The following is a 23,447-nucleotide window of genomic DNA, read 5'->3' as shown; positions in this document are numbered from 1 at the left end:
TACACATACACAGCAGTTAGTCTCACACACGCCGTTGCAGGGCCTTCGTCCTCTTGGGGTTCACCCATGGCCAACAGTGGGGTGTAAGACTTCTCTCTGCACACTTTCCTGGGTTTTCTGAGCCAAACTCCACCGAGCTGCCTGGAGCAAATAAAAACCAATGTGGGAGGGGCACCTGGGGGACTCAGTCCATTAAGCATCCGACTCTCGAGTTCAGCTCAGATCCCGATCTCACGGTTCAGTCCGTGAGATCAAGCCCTGCATCAGGCTCTGTGCTGATGGTGCAGAACAAGCTTGGGATTCTCTCTTTCCCTCTCTCTCTCTGCCCCTCCCCGACTCATGTACACTCTCTCTCTCTCTCTCTCTCTCTCTCTCAAAATAAATTAACATTAACAAAAAACCCAACAACAGTGTGGGGACAGAAGCACACCAATACCCCCAGCAGGAACATGGCAGCATCCTTCTGGTTCCCAGCAGCCTTGAGGAGCCAGCCTGGGGCTGGGGAGGCCTGGGGGTATGCCTTCTGAGCCCACCCCAGCTCCCTGCATGGCCTGGGGGGTCCAGAGCAGCAGACCTTGCCTGGTTCCTCCCCAGCCCCTCCCTGCACCCCTCACTGCTTCCAAGCCTGTTCCAGGGCCCCCCCCGGGAGGCTAAAGCCCCTCGCTCCTGACTCCTGGAGGAGTGGGGACAAACAGTCCACACCCCCAAAGTGTCTCCTAAGAGGCTGCAGCATGGCCATGCAGTTAAGTCCCTGAAAAGGGGGCTTGGGCTAAAGGAAGCAGCTTCCTGGTCCAGCTCTGAGCGGGCCTCCCACAAGACACACGAAGCCCCCAACCCCGTCTTTTAAGAGCACGGGCCGCACGCATTGCTGGCTGAAAGCATTCCTGTGTCCTTTTCTCCGCCAAAGACTTCCTTCTCTCTCCCTGACTTGGAAGGAGCTGGGAGCCCGGAGGGGGGTCTGACTGTCCCTTCTCCCAGGAGAGCACCCATCGTACTGTATTGCCACTGATGAGGCACCTGAGTTTGTCCTCGTCTGTAAACTGGGCCAGATCCATTCCGTACAGGGCCGGTGTGAGGACCACGTGAGGGACAGTGTGCGGGGGACGTGCTGGCCGCCAATGACCTCGTGCTCTTTTCTTTGCAACAGAAGAGAAATCTCCCAGGAGGGAAGAGTCCGATGAGGAGGAGAAGCCACACAGGGCTGAGAGGACCCCCCCTGGCCATCCCCAGAGGATGCCCGTGTTCCCAGGCATGGACCCGGCCGTGCTAAAGGTACCATGCTTCACACCCGGAACGACCCTCAACCATGGCAGCGCAGAGAACGGGTCCCGTGTCTCTTTCCCTCCCTCCCTCCTTCTCCGCCTTTCTTCCCTCCCTCCCTCCCTTCCTTTCTCTCCATTTTCCAAACCGTTTGACTCACAAGAAGTCTCGAAAATAGTACAGGGCGTTGCCCTGCGTGCCTGCCCGGCTTCCCCCGGTGATGCCTCACGTGACCGCAGTCCGCGTCATTTGTCGCAAGAACAAGAAGCCAGTAGACGGCAGATGCATGCTGGTGCCTGTGGTTGATTTTATAGGCCTTCAACATGGCAACGTCTTAGTTTTTTAGCTTTATTGTCCAGCGTTGGAGCAAACGCTATCTTACAGGGCGGCCTAACATAGCAGGTGGTGAAAGGCTCCGGGCTCCCAGGTGGATGTGTGCGTTAACTCCCGAGGCCAGTCCTTGGGTCCCTGTACACAGCTCAGATCCACTGCGCCCTGTGAAAACGAGGCCCTTGCAGTCCGTTTGCTTTGGTTAGCACGAGTTCCTCGAGCCTGGTGGCAGCCACACCTGCTGGGGTCACTCCTGGCCACAGGCGACGCTTGGTCGTCAGTTACCATCAAGGGAGGCCAGCAGACTTATCTGGAAGGAGCCCTGGAGTTGGGGGTGGGGGTGGGCAGACCCGGGTGAATGCCAGTTCACGAAAACTGTGACTCTGGGCGAACTGCTTGAGCTCTGACCTTTCGGCAACTCCTCTGTGAAATGGGGAAGTGGGCTACTGTGTGTCATGTCAGGCCTGGTGGAGCCCAAACGGGGGGCGTCCTGTGCACAGAGCCGTGAGGCAGACGGTAGTGAGGGGGGCCGTCCCAGAGCTGCCTCAGAGACAGCTGTCACCTGCCACTGTCCCGGCCCCGGACCCCCGAGGTTTGGAACCCTGTGCCCACCGTACCGTCACCCCGTCCCCAGCCAGGCCCTCCAAAAATGGGTGAAAATGCACCCTGCTTTTTTCCTGCGGGAATCCGATGGTGAAAAAACCTCATTTTATTCGTGTGGACACAGGACCAAGGAGCTTGGCAGAGCTGAACGTCCTCTGCAGGATGAGGCCATTACCTCCATGGCCGGGTTCTCGGGAAGTTAAAGGAGACAGAACATCCTGACCTGAGAACATGCAAATGGTGACTTTTCCATCAAAGACAACATGATTGTGTGGGGTTTTGATGGTGGTCCTTTGATCCTAGTGGTCAAGGGTGGCTGCATGGACCACAGGCCTGGCCTCCAGTTTCTCTTAGCCTCCGAGGTCAGGCTGTGTTTCCTGCCTGGGTCCAGTTCAGATGCTGGGGGGCCCTGTTGTCACCATGCAGCGATGATGCCATCAAATGGGACCCTTTCCCAGACCAGAGGCAGTTACAAACTCGGCTCTCTTCTCTCCCCAGGCTCAGCTGCACAAGAGGCCAGAGGCAGACAGTCCCAGCGAGACCCCAGGCTGGACCCCCCAGCCCAGGACCCCCAAGTCCCCCTTCCAACTGGGCAGTCGTGTGTTGCCCTCCAGCATGGAGAAGGACGACAGGTGAGGGGTCCTGCAGATGAGGCCCCCCCCAACCCCAGACTCAGGATGCACTTCTGGGGGGTGCTTAAAACAGAACAGAAAGAGAGTTTCAACTGTTTTCTCCCTTTAGAAGCAGAACTTTGATCACTGGAACTCTCAGCAGCCTGATGTCTGAAAACACACTGAGGTGGGGCACCTGGGTGGCTCGGTCGGTTAAGCGTCCAACTCTTGGTTTCAGCTCAGGTCATGATCTCACGGTTCGTGGGTTTGAGCCCCACGTTGGGCTCTGTGCTGACCGCTCAGAGCCTGCTGTGCATTCTCTCTCTCCCTCTCTCTCTGCCCCTCCTCCACTCGCTGTCTCTCTCTCGCTCTCTCAAAAGTAAATAAATAAACACTTAAATAAATAAAAATAAAAACACACGGAGGTGGGGGTAGAGGACCAGGAATCAAGGCAGCTGGCCTCACTCTTTTCCTCCTCTCTCCACTTCTCCCATGGAGGTCCAAGGCTCTGTTGTGGGAAGACTACTGAGCTAGTCCAGCCTTCTGCAGACCGATGGGGAAACGGAGGCATCCTCCCTCCTCTTACCCTCCAGGGAAGGGCCTTCGTCTCAGGAGAATCAGGGAGACCCTGGAAGATGGATGGTAGGGCACAGCCAGGCTGAGCAAGACAGCTTAATTCAGCTGCCCTGCGTCGAGTCACTGCCCCCATCCCAAGCTGGGCCAGCACGACACAGAGACGAGCCCAGCACGGCACCTGCCCCCTCCCCCACCCAGGGGGCTCCCAGACCAAGCGCTTCAGCAGCTGGGGGTGGAGGTTACAGAGCACGCTTTAAGGGCACTCAGGTCACACACATCACACAACCGGGCTTCATCCCAGAGGTGCGGCTTGAGAGCTGCGTGGCCTGGGAGAGTCCCTGGGCCTCTCTGAACCTCAGTCTCCTCATCTGCAAAATGGGTTGACTCAACCCCCCTGACCTTCCAGGGCGGTCATGAGGATGAACTGGGGAAGTGTGTGCGGAGCCCTTCTGCACGTGCTCAGGAAAGGATAGTGGGATTCTCGTCACGAGTTAGCACATAAAAGTTAGGGGTTGTTCCCGCTAGGACTGTAATGTCATAAGTGCTGTGAGAGAGCAGGGGTTGGAAAGCTGTAGTCCACGGGCCGAATTCCGCCCACGGTCTGTTTTTGCAAATAAAGCTTTATTGGCACACAGCCACACCTATTCCTCTGTGTTGTCCACGGCTGCTCTCCTGTTACAGGCTGCAGGGCTGACTAGTCATAACACACACCTCCTGACCTACAAAGTCAAAACGACTTACTCTCTGGCTCTCTATCGGACCCCTGTGCTAGAGGAAGGACTCATAACCCAGACTTGGGGAAGGAAAGTGCAGAAGAAGGCTTCCAGGAGAAGAGGTAGCCTGAGCGGAGTCACGATGGACAAAGAGAAGGCAGCGTGAGGGGGGCCCCAGGCTGAAGGCACAGCACGTGCAAAGGCCTCGAGGCACGATATTACGGGGAGCTGTGGGCAGTGCCTATTATTAGAGCACAGGGTGGGCTGTGGGAAGCAAAAGACAAGAGGTTGAGAGAGAAACAGGCCACAGCTGAGACGGTGCCTCTCATGCCCTGGGGACACGAGAATCGCTCTGGAGTCAGCAGAAGGTTCTGGCATTTCTCTGGGGCTGGAGGAGCCCCCAGACCAGACCAGGGTCTCAGAGGCAGCTCTGGAGGCCGGGTCTTGTGCCTCCGCCATCAGGCAAGGCTGGCCTGGGGTAGCCCGGAGCCCTGTCTGCCCAGGGGACCTCTCCTTCTTCATAGACCCCCCCATCCCTCTTTCTGGGTCACCAAGTTCCCCGAGCCCTCTGGGGCCATGGGGTCAGGGACTCTCCCTGAGAACAGCATAGATCAGGTCTCGTGAGTACTTGTGTTTGAATTATAAAAGTAGTGTATATGCCCACCATAGAAATTTTGGAAAATATAAAAAGAATATAAAACAGAAAACAAAATCACCCATGATTCGCGCCCCCCCCCCCCCACCAAGACCACCAGTGTGATGCTGGGGTCTCTCTCCTTCCATTTGAGTGTAATTTTAAATGTAATTGAGATGACGTGTGTGTGCGTAGCTCATTTTCCCGTTAACGTGTTTCATGTGACTGTTTTCCCAGGGCCATTAGACAATCTTCATAAAAACGATCTTTTTCTTGAATAAAATTTCAAACGATGATGACTTTATTGTTTTTGTTAAAATGGTACGTTCTCATTACAAGCAGTTTGGAGAACACAGCAAAGTACGTGAAGAAAGTAAAAAATAAAATGCTCAGAAGTGTCACCATTGATACAGTAGCTGCTCAAATGTATTCACTTAGATGTGTCGACCTGTGCACTTGTGGTTTGAGTACTTTTATGGGTGTGTGTTCTTAAAAAAAAAAATTAAAACAAATCTTGACCTCTTCCAAACAATCATTTGTTAACATTTGGTAAACGTAAGGCATCTATCTGTGTCATACGGGCCACATATTAGTCAGTGTCTTCCAAAGAAATAGAACCATTTGGATGTATATATACACATGCACACACAGAGTAGGAAGAGACAGGGAGAGAGAGGGAGAGGAAGAGGGTGGGGGATGGGAAAGGTAGAGAGCAAGGGAGAGAGAGGGGGAAAGAGAAGGAGGGAGAGGGAGAGAGATTGATACTTATTTTAAGGAACTGGCTCACACGATTGTGGATGCTGGCAACTTCCAAATCCATAGGGCAGGCCAGTAGGCTAGAGACTCAGGGAAGAACCAATGTTGCAGTTTGAGTCCCCAAAGCAGTCTGTTATCAGAATTGTGGGGAGCTCAGTCTTTGTCTATTAAGGTCTTCAACTGATTGGATGAGGCCCACCCATAACATGGAGAGTAATCTGCTTTACTCAAGGTCTACTGATTTTTTTTTTAAATACTAATTTCTTTTTAAAAAAATTTTTTTTTTTACATTTATTTATTTTTGAGAAACAGAGACAAAATGTGAGCGGGGGAGGGGCAGAGAGAGGAGACACAGAATCCAAAGCAGTCTCCAGGCTCTGAGCAAGCGGTCAGCACAGAGCCCGATGCGGAGCTCGAACCCACGAACCGTGAGATCATGACCTGAGTCGAAGTCAGACGCTCAACCGACCGAGCCACCCAGGCATCCATCCCAATACTAATTTCTTTTTAGAAAATGCCTTCACAGAACCATCTAGAATAATGTTTAATCAAATACCTAGGTACTGTGGCCTAGCCAAGTTGGCACATACAAATAACCATCATGGGCATTTCCATGGGTGGAGAGCTAGAAGGATGGAGACACGCCTGGGTGACAAATGGATTGATGGATGGAAATAATTCTGTGTCAAATGACTTCACAGCTGCAGATTATTTCATAGAATGGGCATACCACGATTTATTCAATGTTCCTCATTGTTGGGCACTTTGATTCCCGTTTCTTGCTCATCAGTCACGTTAACAGGGGCACCTTTCCTACCTGCGAATGCCCAGCTCAGCGGCACCTCGGCACAGAGGGTTCAGAGTCTGGTACTGCATAGCCCCGCCTGCAGGGAGTCCTCAGTCTGGCTCACGCTTGACTCTCACTGGCTTTGTGTTTTCAGGTCGGAAGAGCCCTCTCCCCAGTGGTTAAAGGAGCTGAAATCAAAGAAGAGGCAAAGCCTGTATGAGAACCAAGCTTGAGCAGGTATGAAGGGGCGCAGTGGGGGAACGTGGACAGAGCCTGCAGTCTGCAGAGTCAGGAACCTAGGCCAGAAGGCAGAGGGTTGGAGACTTTTGGACCCTAGGAGAGAAAAGGGGAAATGGGTGCGGGTGTTCCGGGCTCGTATAAAGAGGGCTGTGGTGACCTGTTTCCTCTTAGGGGAAAAAACCCAGGTGGACAGCCTAGGGGAAGAGCCAGATAAACCTGGGCTCTGGGCTCATGCACTTGGCTAGCTCTTCTCACTGCATCTCAAAATGCTTTCATAAAGTGGAATGGTTGAGACATCAGAGATTAGCTTAATCCAAAATGTCCCCAGTTTTTGCATTCATATACAGCCTGCATAATTAAAAAATAATTTGGAAAAAAAAATTTAAAAAGTCAGATGATTCGATATGCCCCAGTGCAGGTCCCAAATGACTTCAGATCTCGAACTTCAGTTTCCCCATCTGTAAAATGGGCTAATCGCGTCCATGTTGCCAACTGGTCCCCAGGGCTCAGTAAAGATGCACTAAAGTGCCAGTGGTTAGTCCTAGGGGTAGGAGCGTGTGGTTCATGCTCCCTAAAAGTCTGCTCTGACATGAGTAGCACAGGAGACCCGCCAGCCCCTTACCCACAAACCTCAAATCCAGAAGACACCGACAACGAAGCATTTTCATGACCTACTTAGAGGCAAACCTGACCTGCATGGATGTCTTTACATTACACTGCAGGTGTGATAGGGGCTTTGCATAATATATATGTATGTTACATAATACATATATGCATGTATATACGTTTGTATAATAAACGTCCCCCCCGCAATTCTAAATTCCCATCTAAATCTGTGCTCAGTTTTAGATAAGGAATCAGAGCCCGTGTTTATTTTGTGTTTAGGGCTATACATGTGATATCTCAGTTAAACTCATAGAAATCCATATGAGGAAACTGAGGCTGGAACCCTGACCTGACCCTAAATTTCACATTTGTTCCACTGCATCTGACCACCGGCCACCTTTCTCACCCCACTCCTCCAAAAAACAAAACAAAACAAAACAAAACTCCAAACTCATCTTTCCTAACCTATGGCTTGTGGGGATGGCCGTCTTGGAGAATACCCAGAAAAGGTTTTAAGGCTTAATGGCAGAGACACATAGGGTCACATGTTCCCCTTGCTGACGTCAGGACTGTCTCTTCCTCTCCAGACAGGGGACACTGCCACGTCTAATGAACAGAAGCCTTAACTGTCAGAACCCGAAGACGAGGCCACGCTGCTGCCATTCGTTCCTGCACATGGTTACCTGCCTGGGCCCTTGCAGTTGGGTGGAGAACACCGGCTGGGGCCTCCTGGCGCTCCGCAGGCTCACGCCGGATCAGGGCGGCAAGACCCACCCTCCTCAAGCAGTTGCACGTCTCCCCAGACAGCACTTCAGGCTGAGAACGAAGCCAGGCTGCCCAGAATTGTCCATGTTGGTGGTTTTGTGTTTTCCATAAAAATGTGCATTTCTACCCACTTTTAGACACCACTCCAGGAACATGGGTTTGAGGCTGGACCATCTCCCTGGGTTCTGGAAAAGCACCTGTATTGTGAAAGCACTTCGTCCTCCAACCCCAGGGCAGGTCTCTTTCAAGAGCATATTTCCAAGGAAGAAGAAACCATCCGTTTCCTGCTGTAACTGTGGTCCACGGCAGTGTTACGGGGTTGGGGTTTTGATTGCTTTTTTGGCAAGTTCTGTCTCCCTCCCTCTCAAAGAATCAGCAGTTCCAATTTTTTAAACACACACGTCTTTGCAGTGTATTAATCCTTTCAGCGGGGCTGTGTGCATAGTTGACCTGTCTCATTATACGTCTTTTTTGTTGGCTTTAGAAGGCGTTAAAGCAATAATTCAGCCAATTTTCTTTGAAATTAGATATGTACATATGTTTTTTTATGTTAAAGAGCAGAAGGAAAGATATGTGAAGAGTTTGCTTGACATATTCGATCATCTCAGGTTATCTCATCCCTACCCGATGCTTTTAAAACAAATTCTAATTGTCACCCTTGTATACCAATCTTCTTGGTTCCTTTCCATCTGAGCTCTGATTTCTATGGAGTGACCTTTGTCCCTTGGCCTCAAATGTTCATAAATTGCAGCCCAAATGGCAGTGCCTTTTCACTCAAACATCAGACCTGCCCTGAGAATCTTTATCTCCAGTCGTTTTTGAACATCACCCGCACTGCCGGCATGGAAGAACCTTTCCAAATAGATAGGTCTTTGAACAAATGCATGAATGGGGGGTTCTTTTTTTTTCTTCTCACCTCTTCCTTCTACCACTCCTCCGTCCCCCGCCAACTCCACCTGACCAAGTGCTTATTTTAGGTCCAAACGCAGGAAGTGAGGGTCTTGCTGAAACTCTTCTCTGGACGAAAGTGCTGGATGCTAGGTGACAAAGTATAAGGTTCACCTTGCCTCTTTTTTTTTTTTTTTCTTGATAGCACTAAGCTCACTCCCAGGAATCTCCAGGACCTCTGGGGATTGTCTTTCTTTTTGGAGATTCTCAACACCAGCCTCCTCCACCTCTGAAACCCAAGGCTCCCGCAAACATCCCAGATATGCTTGACTGGCCACCTGCCATGCCTGCAGTCGCCATAAACTTTGTGCCAACCTTGCCTGGGCTGTTCACAGGGCACCCTGTGACCGCTGAGGGGTGCCAGGGCTGAGTTTCCTAAGGCTATATATGGAAGGCTATATATGGGGATTGAGCACATGTACGCCCACCCCCTGACTTCCCAAGATGTGAAAATCTTTCTTGATAAATCCATTATTTGCAAAGGGTGTCAAAACATACCATACCATCCTTCCCCCTGGCCATGTCTCCAGGGGTCTCCATGTGTCTCCCCATCTCTTCTTCCTCCCTCACCCTTTACCATCTCTTCCTTCTCTTGGGGGGTGGGTGTGGGGGGTGAAGAGCAATCCTGTTTCTTCAGGTTAAGCCAAACATCTGGGCCCCGGAGGGCAGTTGTGGTTCAGCACCACGGACAGGGACCGAAGCCCCACCCCCTTTTCCCCCGCCCCCCCCCCCTCCCCGCCAGTCCTTTTGGCTGAACTTTGGCTACTGATGGGCAGTTGTTGAACCATGTTACCCACCCAACCTTTTGCATCTGGAAGCCTCATTGCATCTGTGTCTAGAGGTTTGGCCCTGCTTGGTAATAATTTGAATTCCTTTCATTCCCCAAGTTAGTGGTCAATCAGTTCTCTGGGGCATTGGGTGGGATGCATCTAGGAACTGCTGCTTTGTGATTTTCCTTTTTCCTTTCCCCTTTCCCTTTCCCTTTCCTTTCCTTTTTAAAAAAAATTTTTTTTAGATCCACTTAATGTTTTAGAACAGTTTTGATGCAATGGCTTTCCAGGTCAATAGATCCCCTTTAAAGATACTCCGCATGTTCTGACCCTGACTCTTCCTGGCTCCTGTCTTTCTTTCCTTCAAGCGGGAAGGGTCCCTTGATGCCATTTTGGACAGTAGGAATTTACCTGCTCAGTTCAATGAGAATATTGATACTCACCCATGCAGAACTTTCCAAGGTTCAGTTCTGTTGTAGCCCAGTATATCCAACAGGAAAGAAGAACACTTGAACGTGAGATTAATCTGGAGATCTTTTGCCTATCCTCCCACACCTTGATTGGAAATAAGAATCCATTTAATTTCTTCGTGATTAGGATGTACAAAGTCCGCCCCCCTTGAAAGTGACTAGAGCAGCCTCACCTCTCCACTGTACAAACGACCATCACAGGGGGTCAGGAGCCACCGTCTCCCTGCAGGCTCCCCATGAGCTCTGGATCCCACTATGACCAGCGCAATGATGTTAGAAGTGACTGATGCTTTGGAACTTTTGCGAATAGCTGGGCACGTGTGTCACTGGTTTTCTCCTCTTTCTAAACTGAGTGAGCTCTGGCGCTCAGTGGACAGTTGTATGCTAGTTTCTTGAGTTTGCCTGGGCCACCTTTGGATATCTGTGTCTTCTAAAACTAACTTAATATGCCTTAACCATTTGTATGCAATCAAGTCACCTGCCCTCATCCAACCGCCTTCCTGGGGGCCTTTGGCTCTCCTTAAATGAGAGCCTTATACTGAACACAAAACCCTATGTACGCACAGTCTCTCCCTCTGTCTACACACACACACACACACACCCTTTGCACGTCAGCATTTTGATGGCTGGCCTTTTGATCGAGTCTGTGTGTTTTTCCCCTCCAGTGGGTCCCCTTCTTCATGGTCTTTTGCCTAATGAAACAGAGGCCTTTGGCTTGTGAAATCCCATGGTGAGACCTCAAAAATCCGTGTTGTGGGGAATTCCTTGGTGCCATCAGACAAATTCTGGTGAACTCAAAGGCTTGCGTTGTTTTGATGTTGGGGGTTTTGAATGACACTGACCCGACAGCCTCAGGTTTTCCAGGATTCAGGAAAAGGACAATGAGATGGGGAGTTTTTCCAGGGGGACGAGCCAAGTCATCTGTTGTGAGACAAATGTGTTTCCCTTTGTGTGTCCTGGGAAGTGAGGCCAACTCTAGGCATTGCTAAGGAGCGAGAATAGAAACAGGCACAGGTCTGAGGTCCCAGAGTTTAGGGGCTGCGCAAGGGATTGGGGGGAAGCCCTTGACGTGCTTTCCCCACAGGAGAGCTCAGCTGCTCCCACCCGGTGCTGTGAACTGCCTCGTCCATTTATGCTTGTACATGTCTTTGTCACACCCCCAGATTGCCCCAGGAGCTAGGCATAATCACAAAGCTGAAAACCCACAGGGACATGGCCAGATCGCCTCCCAAACTAAACACTTTCTCACAGGTGACTCGGGCCTGCACAAAAGACAGTGTCCCTCCCAAGGAGAATGCTGGCAGGCCTGCCTCTCCCTCATCAGTTTCTGTTTCTTCCCCCTCAATCCTTGTGTTTCCCCCTGCCCCATAATCCTGTCCCTTAACACAGGAAGCTAGGTTCCTGTCCCTAGAATTTCAGGGTGAGCCTGAGGGGAGAAGTAGAGGCAGGAGAAGATCTCTGTCCAATGGGGGATACCCTCCTCCCTTAATTCACGCCGTGGCAAAGTCACCACCGTAATGGAGAAACCTACAGCCTCAATTGTGCCTTTCTTCCACCACCATGTATTAAACATGGAAGCAAAACTCCCATGGCACCATGGTTCCGTGGGGTGGGAGGGACAGCACTGACCTGGAGGGAGCCACCTGGAACAGGTAGGACCCACTCCACACGTGGAAGGCAGTCCACCTTGGGTTACACCCACCTAGGAAGCCACGGTTCCGGGCTCTGCTGTGCTATGAGTCAACCCCGCTGGGATTCTGGGCAAGCCGAGGTTCTGGAAATGTAGGGCCACATAGAAAGCCAGTCAGTATGCGAGTGTGACAGGTGTTCGCCACCCTCTGTCCTTTGGTTCCCACCATCCCACCCATCTAGAATTTGCTTTCTTTTGTTTGGATTGGTTCCTGTGGGGAAGGGTGCAGAAATCTGGGTTCTGCAGACTCAGCCTCAGGTTCCTGGAGCGCTAACCCTTAAAATCAATCGGCTTCTCCCCGAATCTTCTTAGTCACTGTCCAACCTGGTGCCGGGACATCTCCCTCTATGAATCCAACTGGCCCCTTTTTTTGACAATCTCCAGTGGTGTCACGCCTACAAAAAAAATGCTGTTGTCTAAAGAACAATTTGAGCTTTTTACTGGTCTCATTTCACATAGCCTTATAGATCCTGTAAATAGGGGGCTCAAAAATAATATATTGTGTTATGGAAGATAATTTTGTACTGTTCTGTTTCCTAAATCATACTAATATCCTAGAAACAATGTACTTCCCCAACGGATCTGATCCTCAAAACACTTTGTAAGATGGAGGGAGTGGAAATACATATAAATCCGCTATATATTTTCCTAGCCTTTCTTCTGGGGCCCTTCCTGAGATATTTGAGTCACGGTAGGAAAGAAACTCCAGTCCTGTGTATAAGTAAGTTAAACCTGCCTGCTGGTGTTCTTGCAATTGCCTTATGAATTCACAAGCTCTAGGGGTTCTGAACAGAAGGTGGACGACAGGTACTTTATCCAATCCCAAAAAGAGTCTCTAATCGCGTGATTGAGAATTCATCTAGAAAAACTTATATTTTTAACGTTAAAACAAATGGGGGCTTCCTGGACCTCACAGAGTATTGGATATCTACAAGTGCTTTTATATTTTGTAACTGTAAAGAGGTTTCATACGCACAGAAGAGCAGTTGGGAATCTGGCCAGCTGCCATTAAACACGATGACCTTTGCATGTACAAAGATGTTGCATTCAGACTATGAAAATAGCAAATAAAGCTTCGATGCAAGTTGCACTGGAGAACTCCGTGTGTCAGTGTCGATGCAAGTTGCACTGGAGAACTCCGTGTGTCAGTGTGCGGATGAATGGACTCTCCCATGCATGCACCAGCTGAGTCGGTCTGTTGTCTGTGCTGAGCTGGGGGCCACCGGCAGGAAGGGGGGGAGCTGAGGTCCTGGGAAAGGGGACCCGTGGAGACAAAGCAGGATTTCCATTCAACGTGGGGTTGAATCCTCATTCTGCCTCCTCCCGGCTGTGGGAGTGCTGATAGCGGCATTAGCGGGCAAGAGTTTAAGCCAGTGGTCCTCAACTGGGTGGATAGTGGCCCCCAGATGACACCTGGCAAAGACAGGGGACATTCTTGGTTATTACAAAGAGGGACGGGAGGTGCTTCTAGCATCTAACGGGTAGAGGCCAGGGGTGTGGATCAATATCTCACAGGGCACAGGACGGCTCCCCCCACCACCAAGAATTAACTGGCCTCCGATGGCAATAGTCCCGATACTGAGAAACTTTAGGCGGAGGAAACGTGGCATGTGAAAGTGTTGGGCCACACAGTAGGTCCTTTTAGGATCCAGAGATCCTAAAGGATCGGATGGGAGGAAGTCACACCAGATCCCCCTTAGACCTTCCCCCCTAGATCCCTAGCAGGTGGTGGCTGCATCCCAAGTTAAGGGGGCAAAACCAGCTCTGGGTCCCACGATGGCCAGCAGGAAGTAGTCCCTTGGTTTGAACTGCCCAGAAGGATCCTCCACGGACAGAAGCAGGAAAGCCCCAGTCTGAGTTTTGCTTCATGATCTCTCCGTGGCTGTCCATTTGCAGATGTGGCTCTGACCTCCAGCAGCGCCCCCGAGGTCACCTGCTTCCAGAGGCCAGCTGCAGCTGCCACCCAGCATTCCATCACCATCTCCAGAGACGCGGGGTCACTGGGCTCTAGGCTAACTTGAGGATTTTAGCCAAAAATAACAAAACCAACCCCTGTTTCCTGACAATTCACTCCTTGGCCCTCTCCTCATTTTAGTCTCCCAACCATCATTAATCATACTTTAAAAATGTATGGGCTAGGGTTTTGGTTTGGATTTGTTTTTGGCTTCTGTTTTTCTCTTTGGGTTTTGTTTTTTGTTTCATTTTTTTGTTCGTTTTGGGGGGGCTTTTTTGGGGGTCATAAATAAGGTAACAATCATGACTGCCTTTATTTCTATTGAGGCTAAGATCTGGGCCCTGGGTCAAGCCAGCCTCTCCACCTCTCTGCTGTGTGCTTTTGGGTAAGTGACTTCACCTCTCTGAACTTAGTTTCTGAATCATCTATAAAATGGGGATTGTAATTCCTTCCCTAAAGAGGGCTGGGTGGGGGGTGCACTTGGGGGCTCAGTTGGTTAAGCATCTGACTCTTGATTTCGGCTCAGGTCATGATCCCAGGGCTGTGGGATCAAGCCCCATATCGGGCTCTGTGTCAAGCAGGGAACCTGCTTAAGATTCTCTCTCTCCCTCTGCCCCTCTCCTCTACCCCTCTCTCGAAGGAAGGAAGGAAGGAAGGAAAGAAGGGAGGAAGGAAGGAAGGGAGGAAGGAAGGAAGGGAGGAAGGAAGGAAGGGAGGAAGGAAGGGAGGAAGGAAAGAAGGAAGGAAGGAAAGAAGGAAGGAAGGAAAGAAAGAAGGAAGGAAGAAAGGAAGGAAGGAAGGAAAGGAAGGAAGAAAGCAGGCAGGCTGGGTGGAGATTAAACATAATGTTCATGAAGTTGGCACATAGCCTTGCACATAGTAGATCTTCAATAAATGGTAGCTGTTAGCCATATATGCCTTTATATGAAGAAAATAAATCTTTGTTGGATCTGTTACAGCATCCCGTGGACACCCAATTTGGGGGTTATGTTTAGGATGACCTGACTTAAAATTTAGGCCATAATGGCACATGGGAAAATTCATTCCGGGGCCCCTCGCTTTAAGAACTGGTATCATTCCAAAAATGTCACTTAGCGGATTAGGAAGGTGGTGGCTCCAGGAAGCCAAATAAAGGGAGTTGGGGGGCACTGGAGAGCTTTACACCCCGATGCCCGCCCGTCGGCGCTGTCAGGCTTCCAACAAAGCTGATGAGGTCCGTCTGCCCCCAGGAAGCCATCAGGGGCCATGGGGGAGGACACAGGCACTGGGGCCTCCCTGGGCCCACTATTGGAGTGAAATGGCCCGAACGGAATCGGGTGGACGGGGCGCTGCCTCAGCAGGCTGGGATGTGCTGGGTTGTCGAAAAGCGCCCATAAATAGGACGCTCCGAGCAAAGGCAGACTGAGTCTGCAGACGGTGCTGGCCCCTCTGTTCTTCCGGAGGCTACAGCAGCAGGTTCATTCTGGGATGGGCAGGGGAGGGGAGGCGAGAGCTGCCCCGGCAGGCCCAGACCTTTGGGGATCTCCCTGGGGCATGCACGGCTGGCCCGTGCACAAACCGGGGATTCACTTAAAGGTTGGAGCCAAGAGGGAGGAGCCGATCCAGCCACCAAACCCAACTGATATCAGAGGGAGGTGGCCAGGGAAGAGGCCCCGGGCATGTGCTTAGGCTTCCTCCTAAGCGCAGCTGAGGAAGGGGGGTGAACAAATTGGGGGCTGCCAAGGACCCTGAGGGTCCTCCCTGAGCTGGGCCAGGCCCCGTGACCTGCTGAGGCCAGGCATAGACAGGACAAGCATCCTGTAGGATATGCATCCCTGGGCCTGTGTCCAGAGCATATGGGCTCCGCAGCTGCACCCGCCAGCAGTGGGGGTGCTGGGGCCATGGTAGGGGGCAGTCAGGCGCGGGGTGTAGATGTGTGTGCCTTGTGGACCACTGCGGATGTCTGAGATGGGCACGGTGTGTGTGTGTGACAGGTGGGGGGGGGGGCCGTCGTGTACAGTGGGTGTCATGTGACTGTGTACAAGGACCACGGGAGCTTATGTGGTGCAAGTTGCGTGCATGTGTGTGTGCTGATAAACTGGAGAACAGTCCCCTGTGTGTGTCGCGGGACAATCATGAGAATCCTCCCACGTGACTACTGTGGGGCCTGTGTTTTGTGTCACGGTCCCCACAGGGATGCAGGGAACGGTCTGTCTGTGTCTGTGTCTTTAAGTGGCTGGTACACAGTAAGTGCTCCATAAGTGCATATGGAATAAATCACCAAACGTCTGGAAACCGGGCCAGAGCAGGTGTCCCGGGATCTGGTCCTGCATCATGCATTCTCTGGATATCTGTCTGTCTGCCCGTCTCCCCCCAGTCTGTAGTCTGCCGTTCATCCGGGTTACCCAGCCCCAGGCCAGGCACTGAGCAGGTGCTCCTGGAATCTTGGGTGAACAGAGTAACGAATGAACCGAAGACCGTAGCCCAGAGCGTGGAGGTGGGAGAGATCCCTGTAGAGAAACCCCGCGGGAGCCCACCCTCTGGCCAGGGTCCGGAGGTGGTGTGCCTACACAGAGCTTGAAGAACCCTGTTTTGGGGAGTAGTTGGGGAGGGGGGAGGAGGACGCGCTTTGGGGCCAGGCCCAGTCCTGTGACCCATGATAGGTGCTCAGTGAATGTCGAATGACTGAATGACCCAGTGCAGTGAGTCACGACCACATCCCCCAAAGCAGCAAAAGGTTCTGTAGCTCATCTTTGACCTCAATCGCATCCGTACCTCATTTGTCCCGGTGCACCCCCATGACTCATTTTCCTCTGCTTGGAGCCAGACGCGTTCCTGGCGAGATGGCGGAACAGCATGGTGCACCCGAGCAAGCTGCAGCGGGCAAGAGCCACGGCGGCCTTGGGGGCAGCTACAAGGTACGGGGCGGGAAGGGGTCCCAGCGGCTCCGGGCCTGGGGCTGCTCTTCGGCCTCAGGGTCAGCTTCCCCAGCAGGCAGCCGGCCTCCAGAAAGAGAAACCCCTGCCAGCCATCGGGGGCCAGAAAGACACCTCACTCCCTTCACGCCTTTACTGCACCCTCTCTCCTGTGTCCTCATCTGGAGAACGGAACTGGACACACACAGCCTGTCTCAGTGGGGCACAGAGGCCCCAGGGGTTTCAGGAGACGTGGCTCGGACTCTCCTGCCTGACCTCAGTCCAGTTCTCTGGCTCCTCTGGGCCTCAACAGCCCCATCTGGAAAATGGAACAATGCTCGCTGTCTCGGCCCCCCGAGCCGGCGCTAGAGCTAAATGTAAAGGCCATTGCCCTGGCCAGCTGAGAATTCCGACGGCTGGAATTTGTTGGCTCTCCCCTCTCTGAGCCTCCCTGGGGGCTTTAACCTGAGATGGGGTTGGAGGATAGGTTGACTAAAGGGATAACTGTGGGTGGGGGCAGTTCTGAGGATGTGCTGGTGGCTTTCATTTTTTTTTTAAATGTTCATTCATTTTTGAGAGAGACAGAGCATGAACGGGGGAGGGTCAGAGAGAGAGGAAGACACAGAGTCCGAAGCAGGCTTCCAGGCTCCGAGCTATCAGCACGGAGCCCAATGCGGGACTCGAACTCACAAACCGTGAGATCATGACCCGAGCCAAAGCCGGACGCTTAACCCACTGAGCCACCCAGGTGCCCTGTGCTGGTGGCTTTAAAGAGAGTGGAAGAGAAGAAAAGAGGCCTTCCTCGTCTTGGGATTGGGGGGACCACAGGGTTGGTCTAGGAACTTCTAAAGGCCTTTGCAAAGCCGCAGAGGCAGTGCCCGCCTGGAAGGCAGATGCCACCACAGGCCCTTCCTGGCTCCGTGGGCCTCGTCCATAGCAGCGTGCAGGAGAAAAGAGCCAGCCGACTTACCGAATCCTGGTTCCTCCGCCTAAGTTGCTGTGCGGCCCAGGACAAGTGACGTACCCTTTCTGAGCCTTCTATAAAATGACCAGAACAGATGTAACTCAGGGGCCTTCTGCAAAGACAGCTTGTGCTTCTAGGTGGATAAGAGAGGCAAAACCTTCCTCTTCCTTTGCAGTCTCTCCCTCTCTGGGCGTGGGACAGGTGAAGGTCAACTCAGACGTTGCGAGCTGCTGTTTCCTTCGCTGGCACAGGGAAATTCCACGTTAAGGGAAATACAGATTTCTGGCCTCTCTTGAAAAGTTTAAAACGGGGCCCACATTCCCTCCTAACCATAAGCGGCTTCATTTCCTTCCCCTGGGTCATTTCACCCTGTTAGTTTGGGGTCAGATAGTAGCTGCAATCCTGGTTTGAGATTCCTGGAGACATTCCCGCGTGTGGCCACGAGGGGGCAGTGCAAGCCTGCAGTTGATGCTGGATCCCAGCGCGACCAAAGCAGAGCAGATGGAACGGAGGGATGGTCCTCCTGGCCCTGCCCCAAGGAGGACCCTGCAGAAGGAGGGGATAAAGGGGTGGCCCTGGGAGCTCCACGCCCCTGGGATGCTCAGGATGCTGCCCTTTCAGGTGATCGTATACGAAATGGAGAACTTCCAGGGCAAGCGGTGCGAGCTCTCGGCTGAGTGCCCCAACCTGACGGAGAGCCTGCTGGAGAAGGTGGGCTCCATCCAAGTGGAGTCTGGGCCGTGAGTACCTGGGCCCCCAGCCCCCTCCTCACAGCCCCGAGCCTTGCGGGAGTCAGGAGGTCCGGGTTCCAGGTCTAGGTCTGCTGTGGGGTCTTAGGCGACTCCCTTCCCATCTCTGGCCTCAGTTTTCCCATCTGTCAAATGGGGATAACACTGGCACGTGCTTCAGAGAGAGTGTCTGTGAAAATGAATGGAAACGTGCACATAAGTAACAATACAATGATAACAATAATAATGAGGAAGAGGTGGAGAAAGGAGAGGAATTATCTTTGGATTACCTACTAGGTGCCAGGCATTGTGCTAAGAAGGTTCCTGAGCACCCACACAAAGGCTGCACATAAAACAGATTCTTTACACTATTTCCCAGGATGGTTTTCTGGCTCAGAGTCTCAGCGGCCAGTATGTCAGGGAGCTCCTTTCATACCTGGACCAGGGATCAGTGGTAGGGCTGGAGGGAGGGCTCAAGGTCGAAGGTCAGCAGCTTTGGGGGCCCTTCCCTCAGGAGATGCGGGTCCAGGCCGGTTTCCTCCTACAGGTGGCTGGCGTTCGAACGCAGGGCCTTCCGTGGCGAGCAGTTTGTCCTGGAGAAGGGGGATTACCCTCGCTGGGACGCCTGGTCCAACAGCCACCACAGCGACAGCCTCCTGTCCCTCCGGCCCCTGCACATCGTGAGTACAGCTCCTGCCCATTTGGGGGAGCTCCTAGAAGCAGGACCGGCTGGGAGCTGGGTCAGGCAGGCTCACTGCGCAAGCTTAGCTGGGGGCCGGGCTGGTACGGACCTGGCTGGGGAAGGGCCGTCTTCATTTCTGACCTAAAAGGTTGTGCGGGCTGAGAAGCAGCTGGCTATGGTCCAGTGGCCACTGGGCTGGGGACCGGGACACCAGGATTCACATCTTGACTTTGCCAGCACAGCACTGACACTTCCCTCTGTAACCCTGTTAAAATCAGGAGCCACATGGTCCAGTCCCAGACCAGCATTGTCCTTAAAGCAACGCATCCCGGAAAGTAACTTCAGAAAGTAATTGCAAAGCAGCTCGGGTTCTCCACCTGCCTTCCTCAGACACCTGGAAGGGACTCGATCCACAGCGACACTCTTAAATGTTGCTCTGCCCCACCCCCACCTGCTCCACCCACCCTCCGTGGCTGCTCCAGCCCTTTCTTCTTGTCACAGTCACTGATGCTACAGTGGGAAGAAAGCTAAGAAGACCACAGTCAGAACCTGGTTTAGTCAAGAGGGAATCCTCCTGCCTTACTGATTTTTATCTCCTTCCGGCCTTTCTGTGCCTCGGTTTCCCTAGCTGCTAAATGATGGAGTTTTAATAGGAGCCCCACGGCCCACTCTCGGCTTCATGGCTCCCTGGCTCTAAGATTCCCAAGGAGGCTGGCTCTGGAGGAACCTCCCTAGCCTCCCGTCCCTCCTGCAGGCATCTCTTGAATCCCCTCCCTCGGGCAGGGGGCGCTCGGGGGTAGGCGTTATTCGGTGGTGACTGGATTCTTTCCCATGTCTCAGAAGTCCTGTTCTGAGCGTGGGAGGGGCCGCCGGCTCACCACGTGATCTCGCCCCCAGGATGGCCCGGATCACAAGCTGCATCTGTTTGAGAACCCAGCTTTCAGCGGCCGCAAGATGGAGATAGTGGATGACGACGTGCCCAGCCTCTGGGCGCATGGCTTCCAGGACCGCGTGGCGAGCATCCGGGCCATCAACGGGACGTAAGGGACCCAACCCCCCACTCCTGCCCCTGCCCCGCCCTCTGGCTCTAAATAGAATCTCTGTTCACTGTGTTTCCTACACAGCGGACGCTCCCTGCCTCTCCAGGCATGGCGGGGGGGGGGGGGGGGGGGGGGGGCATGATGGGAATGGCTAATTGTTCACCCTCCATAACCATTAGATTTCCAGGAAGCATTGACTTGTCGGAAGTTTTATCTTTCTTTTTAAATCAAGTGAAATCTGTTGCTCTTACCTGTCCCTATCTAGGTCTTCACTCCTTTGCCAAACCTCCCCAGGCCCTTGAACTGATCCTCAGGGGCATTTTTGTTTGTTTCCTTTCACAGTCCTTGCCCTTCTTACCCGGGTGAGAAGTGACATAGGGGTTCTCTAGATATGACCTGAATAGTATACAGGAGAGTGCGTAGTACATCACCTCCCTCCTTCTAGGCTTAATATCTCTGTTAATGCAATCTTAGCATCATTTTCCCTTTGTCAGTGACTACATCTCACTCTGTGGGCTTGAGATCTGGGGTTGAGCCTTAAAAGGTGCCACTCCTCCCTGATAGTAATTTATTCAACAACTTTGTATTGAGCATTTCTATGTGTATAATATGAGGGCAACAAGAATTACACAGCCTCTGCCCTCATGAATTTTAGTCTGCTGGGGAGACAGACAAGGAGACAGGTATTCACAATTTATTGTGACCAGGATTGCGATGGGAGACTCACAGGGGCTCTCTGATTCAGCCTGGGGACGTCAGCAAGGGCTGTCCTGGAGGAGGAGACATACAAATCGAGACGTAAAGAAGATGAGTGAAAGGGGAGAGGGATATGGATGAGGCAAGGAAGAGTGTTCCAGGCGTAAGGAAAAGCATGTGTAAGGGTTCAGAGACACTCCGTTTCAAGGAAAGTAGTATGCGAGAGGTTGGAGTATGGGGTGTAGAGAAGACATGTTGAGATGTTTGGTGAAGGACCTGTGAGCAGGGTAGGGAGTTTGAATTCATCCGGAGGGCACTGGGGAGCCAGGGAGGAATTTAGGCAGGCAGAGAGCGTGGTCAGATGCCGGCTTTAAAAGCCTCGGTCTTGGGGCGCCTGGGTGGCGCAGTCGGTTAAGCGTCCGACTTCAGCCAGGTCACGATCTCGCGGTCCGTGAGTTCGAGCCCCGCGTCGGGCTCTGGGCTGATGGCTCAGAGCCTGGAGCCTGTTTCCGATTCTGTGTCTCCCTCTCTCTCTGCCCCTCCCCCGTTCATGCTCTGTCTCTCTCTGTCCCAAAAATAAATAAATGTTGGAAAAAAAAATTTTTTAAAAAATAAAAGCCTCGGTCTGGCTGGAGGCAGGAGGCTGACTGTCCTTACCGCAACCTTGGTACCCGGCAGGTGGGTTGGCTACGAGTTCCCCGGCTACCGTGGGCGCCAGTATGTGTTCGAGCGGGGTGAGTACCGCCACTGGAACGAGTGGGACGCCAACCAGCCGCAGCTGCAGTCTGTGCGCCGCATCCGGGACCAGAAGTGGCACAAGCGGGGCTGCTTCCTCAGCAGCTGAAGGGCACCCAGGCCCCAGTGGCCCAGGCCCGCCCTGGGGGGCAGCAGAGGCAAGAAGAGGAGGCTCCAGGGCCAGGGTGATGGTCTGCCTGTCCCCCCTTCCCCGGAATCTACTCAATAAAGCCTGGGGCCGGTCCCCCACCTGCCATGTTCCTCTGCGTCACTTCTTGAGGGGGCTGGGGCTTTAGGGTTCTGAGAGTCCCCAAGGTTGGCTGTGAGCTGGGCTCACCCCCAGGCTCTAGTCCTTTTAGACAGAGTCACATGCACAACTTGCACTGATCTTGTGTCTGTTTTCCTGTCTGTTTCCATCTGTCAGTCAGTCCGTCTGTCCATCCGTCCATCCATCCATCCATCCATCCTATTGATCCATCCTTCCTTCAGTCTACCCCTCTTTCTATCCATCTTTCCATCCATTCATCCATCAGTTCTTTCCATCCATTCTCCCATTGATCCATCATCTTACCTCTCTCCCATCCATCCATCCATCTATCCACTCATCATCCATCTACTTACCCATTTATTTATCTGTCCATCTGTAGATCCATCCATCCATCCATCCATCCATCCATTTATCCATCCATGCATCCATTTATCCATCCATCCATCCATCCATTTATCCATCCATCCATCCATCCATTTATCCATCCATCCATCCATCCATCCACCCATCTAACCATCCATCCATCCATCCATCCATCCATCCATCCATTTATCCATCCACCCATCCATTTATTCATCCATCCATCCATTCATCCATCCATGCATCCTATTCATCCATCCTTCCTCCAATCTACCCCTCTTTCTATCCGTCTTTCCATCCATTCATCCATCGGTTCTTTCCATCCATTCTCCCATTGATCTATCCATCCTACCTCTCTCCCATCCATCCATCCATCCATCCATCATCCATCCATCCATCCTTGCATCCACCCTTCCTTTATCCCATCCATCCATTTATCCATCATGTCCCCCTTCACCTCCCTATCTGCCATGTCTGTTTTCATTAATTTATTCAGCAAATGCCAGCCCTGTCCAAGGCCTGAGGACACAGCAGGGAACAAAACAAAGTCCCTCCCTCATGGGGTTCACCTTCGAGGAGAGAGACAGTGGGCCTCTTATTTATTTACATAAATAAACAAGTAGATTTCGAATATAATGTTAGGAGTTAGCAAATGCTATAGATAAGGAAGTGCAATATTATGATAGGAGGTAATGAGTGGGGTCAGAGAACTCTGCTCTGAGGAGGTGACACTGGAGTTGAGACTTGAATGAACCATGAGAACATTCTAGGCAGAGAAATAATGGGTGTGAAGGTCCCAAGCAGGAGTGTGGCTGGGTGATGGAGACATGGCAAAGACATGGCCAGTAGGGCTGGAAAGGAGTAAGCAGTAGAGAGGGGGAGTGGTCAGAGAGGGTGGGGGGCCAGGGCAGTTAGGGCTGCACAGACCCTTCTCTGAGGGAGGTGGGAGCCATGGAGAGTCTGAGCGAGGCAAGACACGATTTAACAGGATCACTCTGGCTGTGGCACAGAGTGTAGACCATGGGGCCAAGGGGGGACCCAGGGACACCAGCCGGGACGCCCCTGGCTGAGCTCTGGTGGTGTGGCCTCCCTGACTCTATCTTTTCCCTGCATCAGCAGCCCTGTGAACCTCCCAGAGGTCTCCTGAGAACCCATCCCACCTCCTACCTGTTACTGCTTGGAGCCTCAGTGCCTTCATCTGGCCAGAGGGGGGTGCTGTGGCAGTGCCGGGCATCCATGGGTGTCTCTGGCCCCAGTGAGAAGAGAAGGGAGTGTCCCCTCTGCCAGTCAGGTGACAGCTGGCTTCCTGCAGCCCCGGGGACCCACCCTGGACCTTCCCACCTCCATGAGCCAGCCCTACATGTCTC

General features: G+C 52.5%; 2 protein-coding genes across 7 annotated transcripts in view; both read left to right on the top strand.

Moving 5' to 3' along the window:
* The window catches only part of KIAA1671 (KIAA1671 ortholog), a 203,372-nt gene extending 190,518 nt beyond the window's left edge, over positions 1-12,854 (top strand). For all 6 annotated transcript variants that reach the window (XM_047827391.1, XM_047827389.1, XM_047827388.1 and 3 more), the window contains 4 exons: positions 1,148-1,272; positions 2,692-2,825; positions 6,425-6,507; positions 7,704-12,854. In XM_047827391.1, the coding sequence (XP_047683347.1) occupies positions 1,148-1,272; positions 2,692-2,825; positions 6,425-6,503 (338 nt within the window). In that variant the 3' untranslated portion in view covers positions 6,504-6,507; positions 7,704-12,854. The remainder of the gene's footprint in view (positions 1-1,147; positions 1,273-2,691; positions 2,826-6,424; positions 6,508-7,703) is intronic.
* Positions 12,855-16,535: 3,681 nt separating this feature from the next.
* Positions 16,536-21,561, top strand: CRYBB3 (crystallin beta B3). The gene is made up of 5 exons (XM_047828549.1): positions 16,536-16,610; positions 18,193-18,311; positions 18,847-18,979; positions 19,879-20,021; positions 21,396-21,561. Exons 1-5 carry the CDS (start codon positions 16,536-16,538, stop codon positions 21,559-21,561), a joined length of 636 nt encoding a protein of 211 aa, XP_047684505.1.
* Positions 21,562-23,447: the final 1,886 nt, after the last annotated feature.

The sequence above is a fragment of the Prionailurus viverrinus genome, chromosome D3 (assembly GCF_022837055.1).
Source record: "Prionailurus viverrinus isolate Anna chromosome D3, UM_Priviv_1.0, whole genome shotgun sequence".
Classification (NCBI taxonomy): domain Eukaryota; kingdom Metazoa; phylum Chordata; class Mammalia; order Carnivora; family Felidae; genus Prionailurus; species Prionailurus viverrinus.
Note: the sequence above shows the minus strand (reverse complement) of the source record. Positions and strands in the feature narration are given on the sequence as shown.

Coding starts and splice junctions, on each gene's coding strand:
- CRYBB3 (XM_047828549.1), top strand. CDS start 16,536: ATGGCGGAACAGCATGGTGCACCCGAGCAAGCTGCAGCGGGCAAGAGC. Junction 16,611..18,192: donor GCCTTGGGGGCAGCTACAAG/GTACGGGGCGGG, acceptor CTGCCCTTTCAG/GTGATCGTATACGAAATGGA. Junction 18,980..19,878: donor CCCTCCGGCCCCTGCACATC/GTGAGTACAGCT, acceptor TCTCGCCCCCAG/GATGGCCCGGATCACAAGCT.